The 22,501-nt window shown below is 44.7% G+C and overlaps 1 protein-coding gene across 1 annotated transcript in view; it reads right to left on the bottom strand.

Moving 5' to 3' along the window:
- Positions 1–628: 628 nt before the first annotated feature.
- Positions 629–22,501, bottom strand: part of dus2 (dihydrouridine synthase 2) — an 88,853-nt gene continuing 66,980 nt past the window's right edge. The window contains exons 12-15 of the mRNA XM_038805990.1: positions 21,286–21,441; positions 17,981–18,068; positions 16,258–16,331; positions 629–875 (exon numbers count right to left, since the gene is read on the bottom strand). Of these exons, the coding sequence (XP_038661918.1) occupies positions 677–875; positions 16,258–16,331; positions 17,981–18,068; positions 21,286–21,441 (517 nt within the window). The 3' untranslated portion in view covers positions 629–676. The remainder of the gene's footprint in view (positions 876–16,257; positions 16,332–17,980; positions 18,069–21,285; positions 21,442–22,501) is intronic.

Below are 22,501 nucleotides of genomic sequence, written 5' to 3'. Positions count from 1 at the left end.
AACAAAAAGGATTGAAATGTAAATGATGATACACGAGCGCCTTGTTGAACGAACCTCCTGCCAGGATATATGCATAGAAATGCAGTAAGGAGTGTGTTTGCCCTAGTACTCTTATGGCACATTCACGTATTGTTTGTACAGAAGGATATAGAAGAACGTCAACCCAATCACAAAGAAAATACACTGCACTGGGGTGGTGGTGGGGGGGTGGGGGGGGGGGGGGGGGGGGGGGGAGGCCTATGGGAAAAATAATCTGCTATTGATATGGCAGCTACAGAGAATGTACATTAAATAAATATTTCTAGGTCTAAGTGAAGCTGTAGAATGGACTGTGTAGAAATGATGCCATAGCTAAAGGGTATTAAATCACATGCCCTGATGTGGTTAATGGGTTGAAAACTGCAGGTATTTGTGTAAGGCAGGAACCAGTAGAGAAAGAAAACAAACATTTCAGCTGTAGCAGACCAGCGTCTCTCCCTTGCTCCTGAGGCATGTGGCCACCATATTAAAACAACATTTCAGCTAAGTCTTATGGAGTTCCTGGAGGTTTGGCCACAAGAAAAACAAAGAGGGTGGACTGACTGGTTAAACGTCTATATTAAAAGAAAACTTTCTGAAGTTGCACATGCCACTTCATAAAATTCCAATTTATTGCGTTACAGCAGGATGTCAGTCGTCATATTTTCATCAGGGAGAGACTTTTTTTTTTATTCGTGTCCAGAGAGGCGCTGCTGGTAGTTTCTGGGTCGTGGGCGATCACCTCGTCTCTTTTCCGCTTGTGCTTTTCTCCCTCACACAATCTTCCGTCAGGGAGTCCGAGAGATCGTAGGCACACAATCGCTGTGGATTGTTCCACTACCTTCTTTGTTTTATCCCTGAGAGTAATGATAAAAGTTATAATGAAAAACGAATTAGTTAAAAACAGGCAGCGTGGTACAAGGGGCAGAACAGCTGGAACAGCAGCTGGACACGTCCATAATGTTAACACATGCAAACAGAAATCATGACATTTTTACCGTCGCATTTTGACAGGACTTATATTGTTGGTCCAACAGACATGTACTCGATAGGGAAATAAGCTTGGTTGTTAACTCTGTCTCGTGGTCGACAAACCTAAAATGTGCATGTGCCGATGTCAGGCAAGGCTAGTGAATTCAGATTGGGACATCCTATAGAGGGAGACAGCTTGCTGATTTACACGACAGAAAATACAGATCAGCATGAGTCATAGAAGGGACGAAAATGGGGGAAAAGATAAACAAAAATTACATCACGGGTCTGAGATTCCTTTTAAGCCACTTGCAAAATCGTTGATTTGCCTCAGAGAGTCATTAGAGTAACGAGTAACTCCTTGCCACAGAAAGCTGTCGAGGCAGAGTCCTTGTGTGTATTTAAGGCTGGGATAGATAGATTCTTGATCAGTAAGGGAATCAAGAGTTATGGGGAAAGGGCAGGAAAGCGAATGCGAGGAATATCAGAACAACCATGATGCTATTGAATGGCGGAGGAGACTCGAGGGGCCGAACGGCCTACTCCTGCTCCTATTTCTTATGGTCCTATTGCAGCACAGAAGAGCCATTCGATCCATCAAGTACATGCCGGCTCCCTATTGAGCAATCCAGTTAGCCACATTTCCCCCTCTAACCATGTCACCCTGCGAGTTTAATTCTCTCAAGTATCCATTCAATTTCATTTTGAAATCATTCATCGTCTTCACTTCCTGTAACCTTGTGGGCAGCGATTTCCACCTCACTGCATAGAAAAGTTATTCCGGGCAGCATGGCAGCGCAGTGGTTAGCACTGCTGCATCACGGCGCCGAGGTCCGAGGTTTGGTCTCAGCTCTGGGTCAGTGTCCGTGTGGAGTTTGCACATTCTCCTCGTGTTTGTGTGGGTTTCGCCCCCACAACCCAAAGATGTGCAGGGTGGGTGGATTGTCCACGTTAAATTGCCCCTTAATTGAAAAAAATGAATTGGATACTCTAAATTTAAAAAAAATAAAAGTTTTTCTTCGCACCCTGCCTGCATCTCTTGCCCAAAGCAATAACTATGTGTCTCCTGCTCCATGCACCATCAGTTAACAAAAATAGCTTTACCTGATCTGTTATCTAAGCTTATCAGGTATCCCCCTCAATCGCCTTTGCTCCAAGTACAACAGCTCCAGCTTCTCTAACCTAACCTTGTAGCTAAATTGCCTCATCCCAGTAACCATTCTGGTAAATCTCCTCTCAAGAACACTCACATCCTTCCTAAAATGTAATGACCCGAACTGGATGAAATACTCCAGTTGTGGCTTAACCAGAACTTTATAAAGGTTCAGTATAACTTCCCCGCTTTTGTACGCAATACCTCCATTCATGACGTCCAAGGTTCCATATCACTTTTTAAAAAGTTAAAATTTGCGGGATGTGGGCTTTGCTGGTTAGACCAGCATTTATTGTCCATCCCTAATTACCCTTGAGAAGGTTGGATGAGCTGCCTTCTTGAACCACCACAGTTCCTATGGCATAGATAGAGTGCTGTTAGGGACAGGGTTCAAGTATTTTGACCCAGCGACAATGAAGGAACAGCATAATTTATTTCCAAGTCAAGATGGTGAGTGACTTGGAAGAGAACCTCCAGGTGGTGGGTTTCCCAGGTACCTGCTGCCATTGCCATTCTAGATGGTTGTGGTCGTGGGTTTGGAAGGTACTGCCGAAGGACCCTTGGTGAGTTACTGCAGTGCATCTTGTAGATGGTACACACGGCTGCCACTGTTCGTCGGTGGTGGAGGGAGTGAATGTTCATGGAAGAGGTAGCAATGAAGCTTTGTCCTGGATGGTGTCGAACATCTTGAGTGTTATTGGAGCTGCACTCATCCAGGCAAGTGGAGAGTATTCCATTACACTCCTGACTTGGCCTTGTAGATGGTTGACAGGCTTTTGGGGGGGGATTCAGGTGGTGAATTACTCACTGGAGGATTCATAGCTTTTGACAAGCTCTGGTAGCCATGATACTTTTATGGCTAGTAATGTTCAGTTTCTTGTCAATGGTACCCCCCAGTATGTTGATAGTAATGCCGTTGAATGTCAAGGGAGGATGGTTAGATCCTCTCTTGTTGGAGATGGTCATTGCCTGCCATTTGTGGTGCGAATGTTACTCGCTACTTGTCAGCCCAAGCCTGGATATTGTCCAGTTCTTGCTACATTTGGATATGAACTGCTTCAGTATCTGAGGAATCGCGAATGGTGCTGAATAACAAACATCCCCAACTCTGACCTTATGATGGAAGGGAGGTCATTGATGAAGCAGCTGAAGACAGTTGGGCTCCGGACACTACCCTGAGGAACCCCTGCAGTGATATCCTGGAGCTGAGATAATTGACATCCAACCAAAACCACCACCTTTTCGCCAGGTATGACTCCAACCAGCGGAGAGTTTCCCCGCTGATTCCCACTGACTCCAGTTTAGCTAGGGCTCCTTGATGCAACACTCAGTCAAATGCTGCCTTGATGTCAATGACAGTCACTCTCACCTCACCACTGGCATTCAGCCCTTTGTCCAGGTTTGAAGCAAGGCTGTAATGAGGTCAGGAGCAGAGTGACCCTGGCACAACCCAAACTGAATGTCCGTGAGCAGGTTACTGCTAAGTAAGCGGCACCTGATGATCGAGAGTAGACTCATAGGCCATAATTGGCTGGGTTGGATTTCTCCTGTTTCTTGTGTACAGGATACACCTGGGCAATTTTCCGCATTGTCGGGTAGATGCCAGTGTTATAGCTGCACTGGAACAGCTTGGCTAGGGGTGTGGCTAGTTCTGGAGTACAAGTCTTCAGTACGGTTGCTGGAATATTGTTAGGGTGCATAGCCGTTGCAGTGTCCAGTGCCTTCAGCCATTTCTTGATATCATGTGGAGTGAATTGAATAGGTTGAAGAATGGCATCTGTGATGCTGGGGACCTCCAGGGAAGACCGAGACAGATCATCCACTCGGCCCTTCTGGCTAAAGATTGTTGCAATGTTTCAGCCTCACCTTTTGCACATGTGTGCTGGCCTCCTCGATCATTGAGGATGATTTTGTGGAGCCTCCTCCTACAGCGAGTTAATTGTCCACCATTAACGGCTGGATGTGGCAGGACTTAGAACTTAGATCTGATCCATTGGTTGTGGAATCGCTTAGCTTTGTCTATTACTTGCTGCTTATGCTGTTTGACACATAAGCATACCTGTGCCGTAGCTTCACCAGCTTAATGCCCAGTCTCGAGTTGTTTTATCTGTTCAAAATCTATCCCATTTAGCACAGTGTCACACAAGATGCACTGTTTGCCACACTTCCTAGTTTGATATCATCACAACTTATAAAATGTTACTCTGTATTCCAATATCCAGGTCGTTTACATAGATCGAAAAAGATGTGGTCACCGTACTGACCTTTGGGGACACCATTGTCTACCATCCACCAGTCTGAAAAACAACCATCAACCATGACTTGCTTTATTTTGTCCTAAAGCCAATGTTTTATCCAAGCTGACACCAACCCTCCTATTCCACGAGCCTCAATTTTGTCTCACAGGTTTTTATGTGGCATTTTGTCAAATGCTTTCTTAGAACGCAATACCCCTTTATGAATCTTCTCTGTTACTTCATCAAAAAATTCAATTCAATTATTAGAAAGGTTGTTTTATCCTAATTACCTGACAAGACTAGTGTTTATACGAGTAAATTTTGATTTGGATACTAATGTATAATGCAATGGCTCCAACAATAACTTGATTTTGAATGAAAAAATGATCCTAACTAAATGTTATTTCAATCCAGCTGCATAAATGCTGCAGCATAAGTGCCTCAGCAAGGAAAGACATAAGGAATGCTTTCCACAGATGTGCTGTCTGTGACCAGTTATCATTTGAGCATATGGACCCAATAAAAAAAAAACTCTCACTCAGACACATTACAGACATTTGTGAATCAAATCATGAAGGGCAAAGTAATTTATTCAGGTTCTAATTTCTCAAAGCAGAACAGCTCTTCAGCAATTAATTAATTAATATAAATATACGAGTGAAGAGGAATCATGCTAGGCTTTCAATAATCAGTTTAATGCCTGAAAAAGTCAGGTCAGGAACAGAGCGCACGTCAAGTCAGAACTCAGGAGGACAATGGCATTTTTGTTTTGAGGTTTTTTTTCAAAGAAATATGTTAATCATTTGCTTGGTGTTCAGGTACTTGCTGCTACCAATTATAGGTCACACTTTACCCTTGTATATTGTATCAGGCAAGAGAGGCCGAGGAAGCACGTCAATATTAGCGAACGTCCAGTCACTCAGCTCAGTTCAAGGGCAATTAGGGATGGGCAACAAATGTTAGCCCAGCCAGTGGCGCCCACCATCCCATGAATGAATTTTAAGTAGATGAACTGACTGGACAGAGTCAGGATCAAATAAAATCTCACCTGTTTGGCCCAGCAGGAGAACGACCAGTTTACCCTTTTTAAAACACGCATTGCTTCCGTTCCAAGACCAATGCCTTGGTTCAGTCCTTTGAAACATTACACTCCTCAGATGGCGAGCGAGATGGGTGAGCAGCCAGGTCCTTTGGCCACTGCTGTTCTGTACCTGACTGTGACAGCGAGGTGTCAATTGCATCATTCCACCCTGTGGGGAAGCATCGGAGTTTATCCCTCATTAAAAAGCCCAGAAAGCAGTCAGCTGTGTGGCACCATGGGGTAAACCTATGCTGTGTTGCTCTATGGCACTGCATGGTGACACGTCAACTGGAGAATTTTCAGTCAGAGCTGTTACGTGATGTAAGACACACCAGATTGGGTTCAAATGCTATGATTTAATTTGAAGATTAAGCGCAGAAATAAATAGCTAAAGAATCACAGATCTTACAGCACAGGGAGAGGCCATTTGATCAACAGCTCTTGGCTGGAGATTGCTAGTATTTTGGCCTTTGAGTTAGAAGCACATGATTTGAATCCCACTTCAGACAGTCTCAGCAACTAGAGATTGGAGCTTTGTCTCGCCATTCAGCATTGACGTCTGGAGAGTTACTCATGCCAGGTAGGGGTGGGTGGCCTAGCCCTTGTTGAATAGGCTGTGGGAGTTTATGAATGAATGCGAGGGTCACTGGCAAGGCCAGTCTTTATTGCCAATCTCAAACCGAGATGTAAGCGGTGATGAGCTACCATCCATAAACCACTGCAGTCCATATGATACAGGTATACACCCACAGTGCTGTTAGAGAGCTTGAGGATTTTGATCTACTTCACTGAAATGGTCCTCAAATCAAAGTCACAAAAGACATCGCTGAACATGAATCCAGAACAAAGAGCCAGAGCTGTTGCCACGATGCTTTATCCTTTTTATTCCGCCCGATCTTCTGTAGTTCTTTATTTCACACTGACCACACTGTTCCTCTCCAGTGCCCACTTCAGAGGCACAGTACTTGCAAGATACTCTTGGAAGCACTCAAGGATCTGTCTTTGGTTTCCTTCTCTCCCTAACTCTATCTTTCCCCTGTGAGTATAATGTGCATTTTCTGCATATTTAGCCAGCTTCATCTCTCCACCAGACTCATGACGCTGCCTCTGTGCTGCTTGTTCCTCATCCAGTTTTGGATGAGGCCCACTGTTTTCCAGCTAAACTTTGGGAAGACCGAAGCCATTGCCACAAACTTCATATTCCAGCTGTCTACTCCGTCCTTCTGTTAATAAACTGCTTCAGGCTAAAGCAGATCTTGGTATTCCATTTGTCTGCAAGGAAGGATTCCAAAATCACATAGTCCCCATCCACAGACACCTACTTCCCTATTTAATATATCAGTCCCACTTATATCCATCAGCACTGTGCTCACTAACTCACATTGGCTTCCAGTCCCCAAATATCTCAAATCTGTAATTTTTATCCTTGATTAATTCCCCTCATGAACACCACACTCCTCCATCTCTATTACCTTCTCTAGCAGTACAATCCCTGCCCCTCAAACTCTTCATTTTTCGAACTCGGGCCTCTTGTGATTCACCCCCAAGATTAGTGACCACGTCCTCAAATGTCTAGCCATTACACCCTGGAACAACCTCCTAAAACCCACCTGCTTCCTCAATTACCTCTTTTCTTTTCAGGCTTTCCTTAATTCCCACCTTTTTATCCAAACCTTCAATCATTCCTCCTAATTGAGATCAATTGTCATTCTCCCTTGTGAAGTATATGTTATACTTTATTCTATGTTTAAAGCCACTAAATAGACACAATATATTGTTGTCCTTTCTGTTACGAGGTTCCTACATCAGCAAACAATGCATCAAAAAGAGAACTGGATAATTACCTGAAGAGATTTCTAGGGCTTTGAGGAAAAGGCAAGGGAGTGGGACAAGGTGAGCTGATCTCTCAGAGAGCCTGCATGGAAATGATGGGCCAAATGCCTCTTTCTGTGCTGTAACCATTCTCTGATTCTATGTAGGTAATCCAGCCAATGTTTTGTACAAATTTATTAATCTTGTGCTTCATGCTTTTTTTAAATAAAACTAGAAGTACTCTTCATATATAAACATAAAAGGGGTGAATTCAGTTTCTGTAGCATTGCTGGAGATGATGCCATGGAAACGTAGTGCCCTTTTGCTTGGACAAGCTGCACAATTGGCTGTTTCTGACATGGCCCACGTGGTGCGTCTACTTGTGAAGGGCGATGCACGGGAGTTCCCTGCATGCTATCCTGACATCACTCAGCCCTACTGGCTGCCCGACGTCCAAATATGGACCAGGCAGGCTGGCTGAATAAATGTGCATGTCACTCTACACAGCAAGATTAGCAGCTGAACTGCAAGACAGGCCCAGCTCCAGTGCTACTTAAAGGGCCAGGCACCCAACACGCAGATTAATTGATTTTGAATATCCTCAGCTGTTACAAAGTGCCTAGAGGTAGGGTGGAGTGTTTTTGGATTTGTTGGAGAGAGATGGATTTGGCAGGGGTTGTTGCTGCATCCTCACTGCGAGGGGCAGAGGATTTGGTGACCTGTCCACACAAAGGTGGCAAACCGTATGGGGGCAGCAGCTGTAGTGTCTCTTGTCTGCAACACAGCGACTGTGGAGAGGCAAACTTCTGCCAAGTTGGAGCTGGAATCCTCCACGCTCATCGACAGGTGCGGCAATCTGCAGCCAATGCTGCCAGAAAGGCAAAATACAAGCCCATCAGCTTTCTGCTGTATGCCACCTCATCCAAGTCCTCGTCTGAGTACTGTGCCTGTGACCTTGCCCTCTGGTGAACTGGCAAATCAATTATCCTTCCTGACCTGACTGAAACGCACTCATGCCCAATGACTCACTACATGCCGATCCCAACCCTGCGCTGCCTTCCATGATATTTGCAGTGTCAGTATCTGACTTGGAGGCTCCGAGTGTCAGATCAAGTGACGAGGCCTCTTTATCAGTGCTGTACTGTTCTTCTCTCTCTCTCTTAGAGTTCCTGTGGCTGGCCAGGCAGCAGTTCTCGAGTGTCTGAAAACAGCATATCAGAAGGTTGGTGTGGAGAAAGGGGTTGAGGTGGAAAGCAATAGGTCCACCATTAGCAGCTCGCTCACCATGCCAGAGGGCAGGATGAGGTGAGCCTGCAATTGGGAAGTGACACAGGACAGGAACATGCCACCACCCTCAATGCTCTCAGTGACATGGATGCCACACATTTTGTTGCTGCTGACTGTAAGATAAAGAGATCCGACTCCTCCATCGGCTCTGGGGATGGAAGTGTCTTTGCTTCTGCGCTCCCCCCCCCTACCGCCCCCAGCTCTGCTTCCTTCGAATGTGTGCCAACTTGTCCTACAACTGAAAGGGCCGAGTGTCAGTGTTTACATGGCACTGTGTTTGGCTGCCATTGTTGAATAACTGAAGTATGTGGAGGCAGCACGTGGTGGGCATGAGGTTGGCAGCATTGAGCGTGTGAGGGAGAGCACCTGGATGTGAGGAGTCCCCAATGCCAGGGGGTGTTAATGGCAGCATTGAGCGTGTGAGGGAGAGCACCTGGATGTGAGGAGTCCTCAGTGCCAGGGGGTGTTAATAACATGATGCATTGAGCAGAGTGCGAGGCTGATCATACAGTGGATAGGAGATAATAGGTGAAGTTGCATTCACTGACCTTGACCACCACGTGATGGCATTAGGCTTCTTGTGTCACTGCTGTCAGGCCCTCAGGTCCAACTCTTTCTGGCCAATTGTTCCTATTCTATTCAGAGGGTGCTCCCCAGGGCTTCCCGCAGAAATATGGGGTCTCTCCTTTCGCCCGCCTCCATCACCGAGGCCTCCAGTGCCACATTTATCTCCCTGGAGCCCTCTCTCAGCCTTAGTGTACCATTCTTCTATGTTTCAAATTGCAGCATTATTATTCAGTGCAGTTTCCCTTTAAGAGGGACAGACAGCCCTTTAAGAGCAGAAGGCAGGTTGTACCACATGCTATTAGCACAACACGCTCGGCCCCCTGCTGAGCACAGAGGCAGCTGGCAGACACTTGGCGCTATGCTACAGTCATAGTAATTAGATGGCGGTACCAACAGAGCCGGCATGGGCCGGTTACCCCCGCACCTGAACGATGTAGAAGCCAATTTTTATTCCAACCTTTTTATTCATTGTGTTGATGGTATCTATTTAACAACAGTTAATAAATACATCCCTGGGGGTAAACAGTAAAACCTTTGACTGCACATATTAGGACAGCCTGTTCTCTGGCTTTTACATCTTTAACCTACTCAACATCTGATTCAGTAGCTTTCAAGTCCGAACTCCCGTGCTCTGATGTTTGAGACAAGATTTATTATCCAACATGGTAGGAATGACAGCCCCCTACTGTTCAGCATCAGGAGATGCTTTCACAAAATATCAGGCCAAAGGCTTTCCAAGATTTCTGCGTTCAATTCGAATGAAATCTAACTGCTGGAAAGCAGAAGTTTCTAGGATTTGCTTTCAAAGCAATTGCATAAATTCTGGAAGGGAGAAGGAGGGTGGGCGGGGTGGGGGGGTTTAGAGATTTGAGAAGGTGAAATATTTCGTAGAATATTTAGCAATTTAAGTAATTAATCTAACATTTTCAGACAGTCAACCAACACAAGAGATGAACTATTACTTTCTTTCTTCGGTTGTGTGCAGATAATGTTCTTTTCAAAGCTATTTTCTTCCCTTCCCCATTGGTCTACGCAACACCAGAGCCAAGGCTAACAATCTGCTCCAACACTAAAGTTAGTGCAGCTCTGAACGATTGGCAGGGCATGTGTGACAGTTGGCCAGAATTGATTTGGTCACCTATATTTCTGTGGGTACGCCCTTGGCCTCTGGCCAGCTCATCTTTCCTTGCCCGCCAGTTTTTAATTCCCAAAAAGCATCAATATGCGGATGCCAGATGGTACCTTTTCTGAGTGGATATTACTTATGCCCGGGCCTTGATATTGAGTGGCTGCCCTTGCACGGGGCAGCAGGATGGGCACACATACCAGCTTCCCAAGAATAGAATCCTTGATCAATGTTCTCCTCAAGAGGAACAACGCCAACTGCAGCACCTCCAACTTAAAACAGATCAGAGTCCATGTTCCCAGCCAGGCTACACAATGTCAACCTACCGAATCCTTGGGGAGAGAGGAGGGGCGGTTCCTGCCTTCCTGACAGTGATGAAACTAAAAGTGGGAAGCCCGCACTCAGCCACTCCATGCTGTTGTACACATGTCCCAAACCATCATTCCAATGACCACTCCAAACCAATTCTAATCTGTACAAGCACATTCCGAGTTCAACAATTCCAATCATTTAAGATCACAGATCTACAACTGAATAGGTTATCGGTGCAGGGGCCACCTGTAGAAGGGAAATCATAGAATCCCTACAGTGCAGAAGGAGGCCATTCGGCCCATCAAGTCTGCACCAGCTCCTTACCTGATAGAGCACCCTACCTAGGCCCAATCACCCACTCCTATCCCCATAACCCCACCTAAGCTTTGGGCAATACTAGCACAGCCAATTCACCTAACCTGCACAACTTTGGGCTGTGGGAGGAAACCGGAGCTCCCGGAGGAAACCTGCACATACACGGGGAGAACGTGGAAACTCCACACACAGTCTGCCAAGATCAGAATCAAACCCGGGTCCTTGGCGCTGTGATGCAGCAGTGCTAAACACTGTGCCAAAGTGCCGCCCCACGCAATCTGTAATAAGAAAAGCAGGGCCCAAACACAGATGCCCAAAACCCCACAATACATTGGCCTCCAGTCTAACAAAAAACTATTTACAACAACTCTTCTGTTTTGCTCTTCTTCACTGCCTGCTGCACTCGCAAGCTTACTTTCAGCGACACCCCAAGTTACAGAGAAGGTATTTGGACAGATGGAAAATGAAAAGTTCATCTGCCATTCTCGACCATGTTGCCAAGCAAACCTGTGGTAACAGCTTTTATTTCACCAGAAGAAAAGTAAGACATCAACTCAGAATTCACTTGCCTGGGGTAACTTGATAATGCATTAGGTTCTGTGTTAGCCTGTCATCCTTGATTCTGTTTAAATATAGCTCAGACAAATGAAATGAAAGGCTCCATCTGCTGGCAGTAAGAGTCCGATATGAAGCGAGGTTTATTATTCTTTCATGGGAAGGGCATTGCTAACGAGGTCAGCATTTGTTGCCCATCCTTAATTGTCCTCGAGAAGATAGTGAAGAATGACCTACTTGAGCCACTGCAATCCAGACCCACAGTGTAGTAAGGAAATTCCAGGATTTTGACAAAGTAACAGTGAAGGAATGGAGATATGGTTTCAAATCAGAATCATGAATGTCTAGGAAGGGAACTTGCAGGTGGTGGTGTTTCAAAGTGTCTGCTGCCCTTGTCCTTCTAGGTGGCAGATGTTGTGGGTTTGGAAGCTGCTGTTGAAGGGGCCTTGTTGACTTGGGGCAGTTCATCTTGTAGATGGTAGAGTGCTGTCACTGAGCATTATTGGTGGAGGGAGTGAATGTTTATGTTGATGGATGGGATGACAATGAAGCAAACTGCTTTCTCTTGGATGGCATTGAGCTTCTTAAGTGTTGTTGGAGCTGCACTCATCCAGGCAAGTGGGGAGTACTCCATCAGACTCCTTGGGCGCGATTCTCCGCTGCCCACACCGGTTGGGAGAATAGCGGGAGGGCCTCCCGACATTTTTCACGACCTCCCGCTATTCTCCCCCCACCCACATCACGAATCGCCGCTCGCCGTCCGCGGTGATGGGCCGAGCGGGCGGGCCTTTACGCCCGTTTTTTCATGGCAGCAAACACACCTGCTTGCTGCCGTCGTAAAAACGGGCGCTGGATGCCCCTTTGGAGCATCCAGAGGCCCGTTTGGGGCGGGAGCACCACCATTGTGCTCGGGAGGGGACAGGCCCGAGATCGGTGCCCACCGATCGTCGGGCCTGCGTCCAAAAGGGACGCACTATTTCCCCTCCGCCGCCCGACAAGATCAAGCCGCCACATCTTGTCGGGCGGCGGTGGAGAAATGTGGAACCGCGCATGTGAGGGTTCCGTCAATGGCGTGACGACGGTCGTTAAGGCCGTGACGCCGTGATTCCCGGGGTCCCGCTCCTAGCCCTGATGTGGGGGGAGAATCGGGTCCCGGGAACGGGCGTGAAGGCTGCCGTGAAACACGGCCAGTTTCACGGCAGCCGTTACGACTCTCCGCATTTGCGGAGAATCTCGCCCATGACCCTTGTAGATGGTAGATTTTGAGGAGTCAGGAATGAGTCACTGCTGCAGGATTCCCACCTTCTGACTTTCTCTTGTAGCCAGTGCATTTACATGGCTGCTCCGGTCAAGGTTCTGATCAATGTTGATCCCCAGGAGGTTGATGGTGGGTAATCCAATGATGTTAATGCTGTTGAATGTCAAAGGGGCATGGTTTATTCTCTTTCACTGGAGATGGTAATCTGTGGGACACCAGTGGGGCTCAAACGTTACTTTCCACTTATCCGTCTAAGCCTGGATGTTGTCCAGGTCTTGCTGCCCATGGGCATGGACTGCTTAAAGGCTGAGGAGCTGGAAATTGTAATGAACATTGTGCAATTATCAGTGAACATCCTCACTTCTGACCTTATGATGGAATGAAGGTCATTGATGGAAATTCTGAAGATGGTTTGGCTGAGGACACTATCCTGCAGTGATGTCCTGGGGCTGAGATGATTGGCCTCCAACAGCCACAACCACCTTCCTTTGTGCCAGGTATGACTCCATCCAGTGGCAAGTTTTCTCTAATTCCCACTGACTTCAATTTTGCTCCAGTTCTTTAATGCCACTCTGTCAAATACAGCCTTGATGTCAAGGGCAACCACTCTCAGTTTATCAAAGGAATTTAGCTCTTTGCTTCATGTTTGGTGCTGCAGACCATGTTTGGCTCAATGTTGTCAGGAACCAAGTAGCTCTGGTGATACCCAAGATGAGTTTAGGAATAAGTGCAGCTTGATAGCACTGTTGGTCACATCTCCCATCATTTTGCTGATGATGGAGAACGGGCTGATGGGATGATTAGTGGCTGGGTTTGATTTGTCCTGCAGCTCCCTATGGACACGACATACTTGGACAATTTTACATATTGTTAGGTACATGCCAGAGTTGTAGCTGTAACGGATCAGCTTGGCTAGAGTTGCAGCTAGTTCCGGAGCACAAGTCTTCAGTCTGCAGCCAGGGCCCATAGCCCTTGCTGCTTTTTGGACAGTTCTTGCAGGCTTAGCCCAATCGTGCATAACTGTCCTACTTAAAAGAACTAAATGACAGTCTTACTTGGAGTTGCCACAAAATGGTTGGCTGAGGGTGGGAAAAGGAAAGAACGTCAAACTGGTAGAGTAGGGCCAAATTACCTGACATGCTTACTTGTTGTCAACATGCCTGAAACAGGAAGGACTTTGTTCCTTTACCTCAAAGACAATTTTATTTTACTTGACTGAGATAGGCCAAACAAGGTTAGCGACCAAAAGTGATCCCTTTATTCTATCAAATGAGGTTATATTTATTACTCAATGCAGGCAACAAACAGCAGAAATTGCATTTAATGCGAGTGAGATCTCATATACCCATTAAACAGCTTAATGCCAATCATTTAGTGGGCAGCACGGTAGCATGGTGGTTAGCATAAATGCTTCACAGCTCCAGGGTCCCAGGTTCGATTCCCGGCTGGGTCACTGTCTGTGCGGAGTCTGCACGTCCTCCCCGTGTGTGCGTGGGTTTCCTCCGGGTGCTCCGGTTTCCTCCCACAGTCCAAAGATGTGCGGGTTAGGTGAATTGGCCATGCTAAATTGCCCGTAGTGTCCTAAAAAGAATGGTTAAAGGGGGGATTGTTGGGTTACGGGTATAGGGTGGGTGTGTGGGTTTGAGTGGGGTGATCATTGCTCGGCACAACATCGAGGGCCGAAGGGCCTGTTCTGTGCTGTACTGTTCTATGTTCTATGTATTTCTTCTGGGCATGGAAACTTTCCCATTAAGAACCGGAAACCATCAAAGGGGGTTGCTGCATGTTTGCAAAGACATCAGCAAAGTATCTGAAGTAAGTGCAGCATCATGAGCGGCTTGCAGCAATGAGAATTTGCTGATCTGAACATTACTTCGGAAAGATGATAGATAGTCATTGAGAACCTACTGGTCTGGGTGGAACTCAACAGGTCACATCTATTCTACCTCATTCAACAAGGATCTGAACCATTTTCTACATCTAATATTTCAAGTAGCTTTTACAAATGTCGCTGTTTCACACGCTACATTCTCAGTACATCATAATAATGCGCAACGGAAGCTCTTCAAAGGCAAAGTAAACATTCTCTCTTCAAAACTAGCTAATTTTAGCTCACTTTTCTTTACTGGTTCAATAATCTATAAAGTTTTGTTTCTCGTAAAGTGCTTTGTTAACATTTAATTATTAAGTAAACACAAATTTATATATTCATAGGGTGCCGTGGTTAGATGAGGTTACATTTTGCTTCAATTCAGGGCTTAAACAAAGTGCAAGGAAAACAAAGGTAGTTTTAAGGGATTTATATTTGTATTGGTGAACATTAGAAATAAGGTGTACTTTTAAGTGGGCTCAATTAATGTTTATGTGCTGGACGAGTAAAACCTATAGTTAGATTCATGCTAGACATAAGTGTTTGTATGTGTAAGTTCCAACTGTGTTTCTATTGTGCTTAGAGAGAGATACAGTGTGGAGAATAAATAAACTAGCAGTGGTTGCTTTGCAACTGTCGCCTTGTAAGGTAGAGAAGCTTTTAAGTTTTAGTTGAGCTAATTTGATTTGAGTTGGTAGTGAGACAGAAGGCAGCTCTCACAGCTCTGCTCGAAGCAGTTAGTTTAGAAGGATAGAGGGAACATTTCTCTCAGCTTTGCTAGAAGAAAACCATACCTTGGAGTAATGGTTAAGAAAGCAAGTGCAGAGACCTGAAGAGCAGGGAGTTTAGGAAACTGGAGAAATTAAGGGAGGCTTCCAAGAAATTTGAGGGACTAGAACAGAACACTGTTCAGTAAAGACAAACAGAGCAGAGACGAAGGCTGAGACACCAGAAAGATATCTGAAGTGATTTTCAGGTTTGTGAAATTTTACGCCAGCCCTTGGAACATGAGTTGAAATAACTATGAATATCGGTGGCTGGATCTCAAGAGCTTGTGTAAAAGTAGTTAAGACCAAGAAATCCTAAAGGGGTTGGTGTAAAATCCTGGACTGGATCCATGTTAAATGTGGAATGGAAGTTTTGTTTAAGTGTCATTTGGAAAACCTGGTCTGGATTTCAGAATGCAAATCGCAAAGGGAAAGCATTTTATTGAGAGAAGATTTTAAAGCTTGTTTTTGGGAGTGGAGCTTGGAAACTCTCATGTGATCACCATCTGGGGAATTAGGAGGAGAAAACCACAGACATTAACTTGGGTTCAGAGCGGAGTGCGTGTATTTGACCACATTTATTTTGTGTCCTTAAAAGGGACTTTTTGTGTTAATGAGACCATTGTAGCTGCAGATATACTTTGTAATCCATGTTAATCTAAATATGTGTGTATTTATTAAACCAAGAGGGGAGGAAAGGAGTATTGTACAATAATCCAACTTTTCATGTTTAATAATTTTTTTTTTCTTGTTGTTAAACCAAATTAGCAGTCCTGTGACTCTGTTCCTCCATGTTGTATCAAAAGAAAGTACAAGTTATGGTCTTGAGAGCCAGGGCTCCATTCTGGAACATTCCCGTCAAGTTATAACATCAACTGGGACATTTGGAACCAGGGGTGGCAGAAAATCAACCTCCACATCACTTACCAACAGGAGGAGCTGTAGTTTCTGTCTGCTACTGTCACGACTGAATTAAATAATCTGTCTGAAGGCCTTTGTACCTAGTACAGAACAAAGTGTCCAGTTAATGATCTGTGCGAAGGTGTTTGGACCCAGTACAGAAGATCCCGTTAAATAGTCTTTCTGAAGGCCTTTGCGTCTCGTTCAGAACAAAACATTCATTTAAAAAGACAAAAACAATCTGCTGGAAACACCCATTTTCTATCTTTCTTTCAGTTTTCCAGCATCCGCAGCACTTGGTCCGGTTAAATAAACCATTTAAAGATCCTTGCATCCAGCACAGTTAGGCATCTTAGTCAATCACTTCAATCAATCGTCTCAGTTATACCCAAATTTCTTTTTTTAGAAAGGCAGAGTCTACCCAGTACCCCCGGTGCAACTCGAAGGAACTCCCCAGTTTAATGTAACGGATGCTAGACATCTGAAATAACAACAGAAAATGCTGGCAAGACTCAGCAGGCTGGGCAGCATCTGTGGAGCAAGGCACAGAGCTAATGTTTCCAGTCTGCATGGCTCTTTCAGAGCTAAAGAGACGCAGAAACGTGATGGGTTTTATATTGTTAAAAGAGTATAAGGTGGGTGGGAGTGGGGGGATATTTGACAAAGATGTTACGGGCACAAAACAAAGGGAGTGTTAATGATAGTGTTATAGACTAAAGAAGGTGTTGATAGTAGCATAAAGGTAAAATGGCAGAATAGCAGAACGAAGGGCAGCGCTTATCAAAACTAAGGGACAGGTGACAAATAGAACATAGAACAGTACAGCACAGAACAGGCCCTTCGGCCCTCGATGTTGTGCCGAGCAATGATCACCCTACTCAAACCCACGTATCCACCCTATACCCGTAACCCAACAACCCCCCCCCCCCCCCCCCCCTTAACCTTACTTTTTAGGACACTACGGGCAATTTAGCATGGCCAATCCACCTAACCCGCACATCTTTGGACTGTGGGAGGAAACCGGAGCACCCAGAGGAAACCCACGCACACACGGGGAGGACGTGCAGACTCCGCACAGACAGTGACCCAGCCGGGAATCGAACCTGGGACCCTGGAGCTGTGAAGCATTTATGCTAACCACCATGCTACCGTGCTGCCCAATAGCCCTGGGGAAGGATGGTGGTGGTGGGGGGGGGGGGGGGGGGGGGGGGGGCGACGTGTGGGGGCGAGGGGGAGGCACGTGTTGGGACAAAAAAGAAGATAAAAAGGGGGTCACGGTGGAGGAGAGAAAATTGTTGATTCCCAGTTTAAAGTGTGTGTTTCTATAACTCAAGTGTTGCCCCGCTACAAAATGAAAGATTTATTTGATGTATCTCATTGAATAATATTCCCAATGATGCGTTGTTGTTGTCCACGTTCCGAATGTCCCTGATCGCAGAAGTCAGTCACCTAACCTTTTTCACTTTTGGAGAAGATGTGATCAGTTTCTTTTAAAGGAGTGTCCATGATAAGGATTCACTTATAAAACAAAGTTGCTGATCTTCTGTCTGCTGCAAAATGAGTTTTACTTGCCAGTTCTGTTTAACTGGATTTAAACTTGGGGCAGTTTAACACCAACTCTCAAACAAGGATCCCATAGAGTCTTACTAAGCAGTATTCTTTTAGCATACCAATGGAAAGCTCAGTTAAAAGCTTGCTTGCATTGTGTGAAAATCTAAGCCATGGGACAAACTAATGGTCGAAAACCTACCGTGGTATACACTGGTTGAGGAAGCTTCTGTTTCCGACACCACTCTAGTAATGTCATTTTGGGTGTGATTTGAGGTGGGTAGTCACGTCTGGAGGAGGCAACACAAACAGCATAAATTAGTCACTTGGAATGTGAACGGTGCACAATTATTTTATTATCATAATGGCTGACAAAAGAATGCTGAAACTATTAGATGAGCGAATCTTTTGGTCAATAAATTAGATTTAGTGCCGAGTTTAAAGAAAGGGCATCTGATAGTGGACTCACTAAACTCGTTTATGGATGTTTTGCAGTCACCTTCTAAGTCAGTATACTTACATTCTTTGGCCAACGATTGTGGCTACATACCTCGTTAAATGGTCTTTAAATCTGCCAAAAGTCTCCCGCTGTCAGTTGGAAAACATGGGGAATGATGGAAAAATGGTTAGTGGACAATTTCCACTGGCAGTAGTTCCTCCTGCATTCCACTCGGTATTTTCCTTTACTTGTTTCGTCCTAGATTCACTCAAGCTTTTTCCTTCACAGTATGCACATATTGTAATGAATTTCTAAAACTTTTAGTTCCGGGAGGACACAATGCAATGTGTATTCCGGCTGTGATTTATGTGAAGTGTAGGACAGAATGCCATTACTACCCACTCTGCGTACAGCAGGTTGTGGAAAAGATTCTTCACTGCCAGGACAGGGAAAAGCTTTCCCCGATGTGTGTGCGTGCAATTCCTGTAAACTTCTCATCTTGACAGCTCATTAAATTTGAACTTTTTTGACTGGGGCGTAAGCTGTATTGCTTTGTGTTTCCCTTACTGAGGCACCACTTACGTCCAGGTTCTGAGGCACCACTTACGTCCAGATTCAGGAAAAGAATAGCTCAACTGTAACTGATAGAAGTTTGGTAAATAGCCAATGTCTGAAGCTGATAGCATTACATTTGTGTCATGTTAGTGGTTGCTTCAGTTTACAGACTCTTGGCACAAGTCTGAAGCCACAGTAGTTTCAGGCTGGTGATTAGGAACTCCAGATGATGATCCCCCCCCCCCCCCCCCCCCCCCAGTGCTGTCTCACTCAGCTGAGATCCAGTAAGCTGGCAAACTGGGGAATCAAAGGGTGTTGTTTAACCATGGAACCTTTCTGTTTTGCATTGCTCATCTACCCACTGGGCAACCATAATAGGACAGACCATGTTGACTTGGAGGGGATGGGGGACGATGGACATACAAACAAGGAGCGGGACTATGCCACTCAACTCCTCAAGCTTGCTCCGCCATTTAATAGGATCATGGCTGATCTGATAGTGAATTTCGATCTGCATCCTGCCTCCCCCCAGATAAGCTAGATTCTTCGTTTACCAAGAATTTATCCACATCTGCCTTGAAAATATTCATGATGTGGAGATGCCGGCAGTGGACTGGGGTGAGCACAGTGAGAAGTCTTACAACACCAGGTTAAAGTCCAACAGGTTTGTTTCAAACACTAGCTTTCAGAGCACTGCTCCTTCCTCAGGTGAAAAATATTCAAAACTCTGCTTCCACCATCTTTTCAGGAAGAGGGTTCCAAAGAATCATGACAGTCTGAGAGAAACAATTTCGCCTGATCTCCATTTCAAATTGCCGGCCACTTATTTTTAACCCGTGGCCCCTAGTTCTAGACTCTCCCACAAGACGAAACATCCTCTCCACATTCACCCTGTCAAGACACTTCAGGAAAATGTTTCAATCAGGTTGCCTCTTACTCTTCTAAACTGCAGTGGATACAAACCCAGCCTGTCCAACCTTCCCTCATAAGACAACCCACCCATTCCAGGTATTAGTCTGGGAGATCTTCTCTGAACTGCTTCCAATGCATTTATATCCTTCCTTAAATAAGGTGACCAATACTATATACAGTACACCAGATTGAGTCTCACCAGTGCCCTGTACAAATGAAACATATCCTGGTTACTTTTGTAATCAATTAACCTCACAATAAATGAGAACATTCTATTAGCTTTCCTAATTACTTGCTGCACCTGTATACAGGCCTTTTGTGAATCATGCACTAGGACACCCAGAACCCTCCTTCTGCACCTCAGACTTCTGCAATCTCTCATTATTTAGATAATAAGTTTATTTTTCATTCTTCCTGCCAAAATGGACAATTTCACATTTTCCCGCATCATACTCCATTTGCCAGATCGTTGCCATCTCACTTAACCTATCCGTATCTTTTTGTAGCCTTCTTATGTCCTTTCCCAACTTACTTTCCTACCTATCTTTGTGTCATTAACAAGTTTGGCAATCATCCCCAACCATTCTTTCATCTAAGCCATTTATATACATTATGAACAGTTGAGGTCGCTGCACTGTTCCCTGTGGCACAGCACTTGTTACATCTTGCGAACTTGAGAAAGACCCATTTATGCCTACTCTCTATTTCCTGTTAGCCAGTCAATCCATGACAACACGTTACTCCCCAAAACATTAGCATTTATTTTCCACAATAACCTTTATGTGGCACTTATCAAATGCCTTTGGGAAATCTAAGTACGTGCATCCACTGGTTCCCTTTTATCCTCGACACATATTACTTTGTCAAAGACCTCCAATAAATTGGTTAAACATGATTTCCCTTTCACAAAACCATGTTGACTCTGCCTGATTACCTTGAGCTTCTCTAAGTGCCCTGCTATAAATTCTTTAATACTAGTTTCTGACATTCTTCCTATGATAGATATTACACTAACTGGCCTGTAGTTTCCTGCCGTGCCGTAGTGGGGCCATAATCTCCAGGCCAAAGTGTTGTCAAGGTCATGCTGATGCAGAAGAGTTGTTCATTAACAACTAAACATCCTTGCAGTCTACCAACCCAACTGTGAGTAAATCTATTCTTGGGATAAGTTTATAAACTTTTAAAACGTCAATATCATGGCAAAGTGCAGCGAGTGAATGGACACAGTAAAAACAAACTAAACAAACACGGTAAATTTACATTAGGGAACCCAAGGAGTCTAATTACGTTTAAGGTTTCAAATCTGACAGACGTTTTCCTGTTAGTCTTTGAAAAAATGATCAGCTACCAATTTCAATCTGATCATCATTACCGCACGAGGAGTGTTAAAGAGTCACGAAAGATTAAGCCTCATTTTCGGATAGCAGATTTTTTCAGACAAAGTTTGACTTAAACCTGACAAGCGGTAGGATAAAAGTATGTTTCTTCAGTTATTAGAAAATTGGAGCCATGAGCTAGTCTGAAAAAAAAAATGGTTGCATAGTTCACCCAAAAAAATTTAATATCACATTCTGATAATTGTAACTGTTTTTCAGCCTTACTTGTTGAACCTGATTGCCATTTGTATGACATCAGGAGATCCATTATCGCCAGGCTGTTGTTCCAATTTCTCTTGACATTTCGCATTCAACATGTCCCTCTTTATTTCCAAGCAAGCCATAACTTCTTTATAATATTCATTCATTTCAAAAGCCTCACTGTTTATAGGAAGAATGCAACCATGGTTACCAAATGTTTGTCACAACAAAAAAACAACTGAGCTTTAACAAATTGCATACCTGATGTTCATCACTTGGAAAATGTTGGCTTTTTTGTGCCAACATTTTACAAGGGGGCACAGAGAAATCAGAAGTCCAAGCTGTTTTATTGCTGATGCGATTCTTGTGGGATCACATCAACATATTCTTGTGATAAGAGCTCTTGCCACTTGTCTTGTATTCCAGATTTAAGACAATCTCGGTGGCATCACTCAGGTCTTTTGAGACAGAAAATTGTGGGTTCAAGCGTGCTCCAGGACTTGTGCCCATAATCTGGACTGACACACGAATAACGAGGGATGACAGGATTAAGGGTATTTCCTAATTTCTGGAATACATTTTGTGAAGGATGAGGATCCAGTTGTGGCCAAACGCACAGGTAGAACAAGGAATAAGGTTCTGCTGAAGGAAGTTGGTGTCTAAGTTAATAAGAACCTTCAGGATAATAACCTCTGGATTAATAAAAATAATAATAATCTCTATTAGTGTCACAATTAGGTTTACATTAACACTGCAATGAAGTTACTGTGAAAATTCCCTAGTCGCCACACTCCGGCACCTTTTTGGGCAAACTAAGGGAGAATTTAGAATGTCCAAATCACCTAACAGCACATCTTTAGGGACTTGTTGGAGGAATCCCCCGCAGACACGGGGAGAACATGCAGACTCCGCACAGACAGTGACCCAAGCCGGACACCCAAGTCATGTGCAAGTTGACAGAGGGTTACACAAGTCAGAGTTGAATGAATCAATATCCGGTGAAGGGATATTAAGAAATCTAAAGAGAAATGTCAAGGCTATTGAGCAGTCTAGCAATTTGGGTCAAGATGTGCAGATCGTGACAGGAAGGAACAGAGTGTTTAATGGTAATAGTGTAGCAGTGATAGTTAAGCCAGGGAAAAATGGGAAAATGTTAAATTAAGGGCACTTTATATGAATGAACAAAGCACTTGCAATGACGTAGACAAGTTAATGGCACAGAGAGAAACAGGTCTGATAT

The sequence above is a fragment of the Scyliorhinus canicula genome, chromosome 9 (assembly GCF_902713615.1).
Source record: "Scyliorhinus canicula chromosome 9, sScyCan1.1, whole genome shotgun sequence".
NCBI classification, from domain to species: domain Eukaryota; kingdom Metazoa; phylum Chordata; class Chondrichthyes; order Carcharhiniformes; family Scyliorhinidae; genus Scyliorhinus; species Scyliorhinus canicula.
Note: the sequence above shows the minus strand (reverse complement) of the source record. Positions and strands in the feature narration are given on the sequence as shown.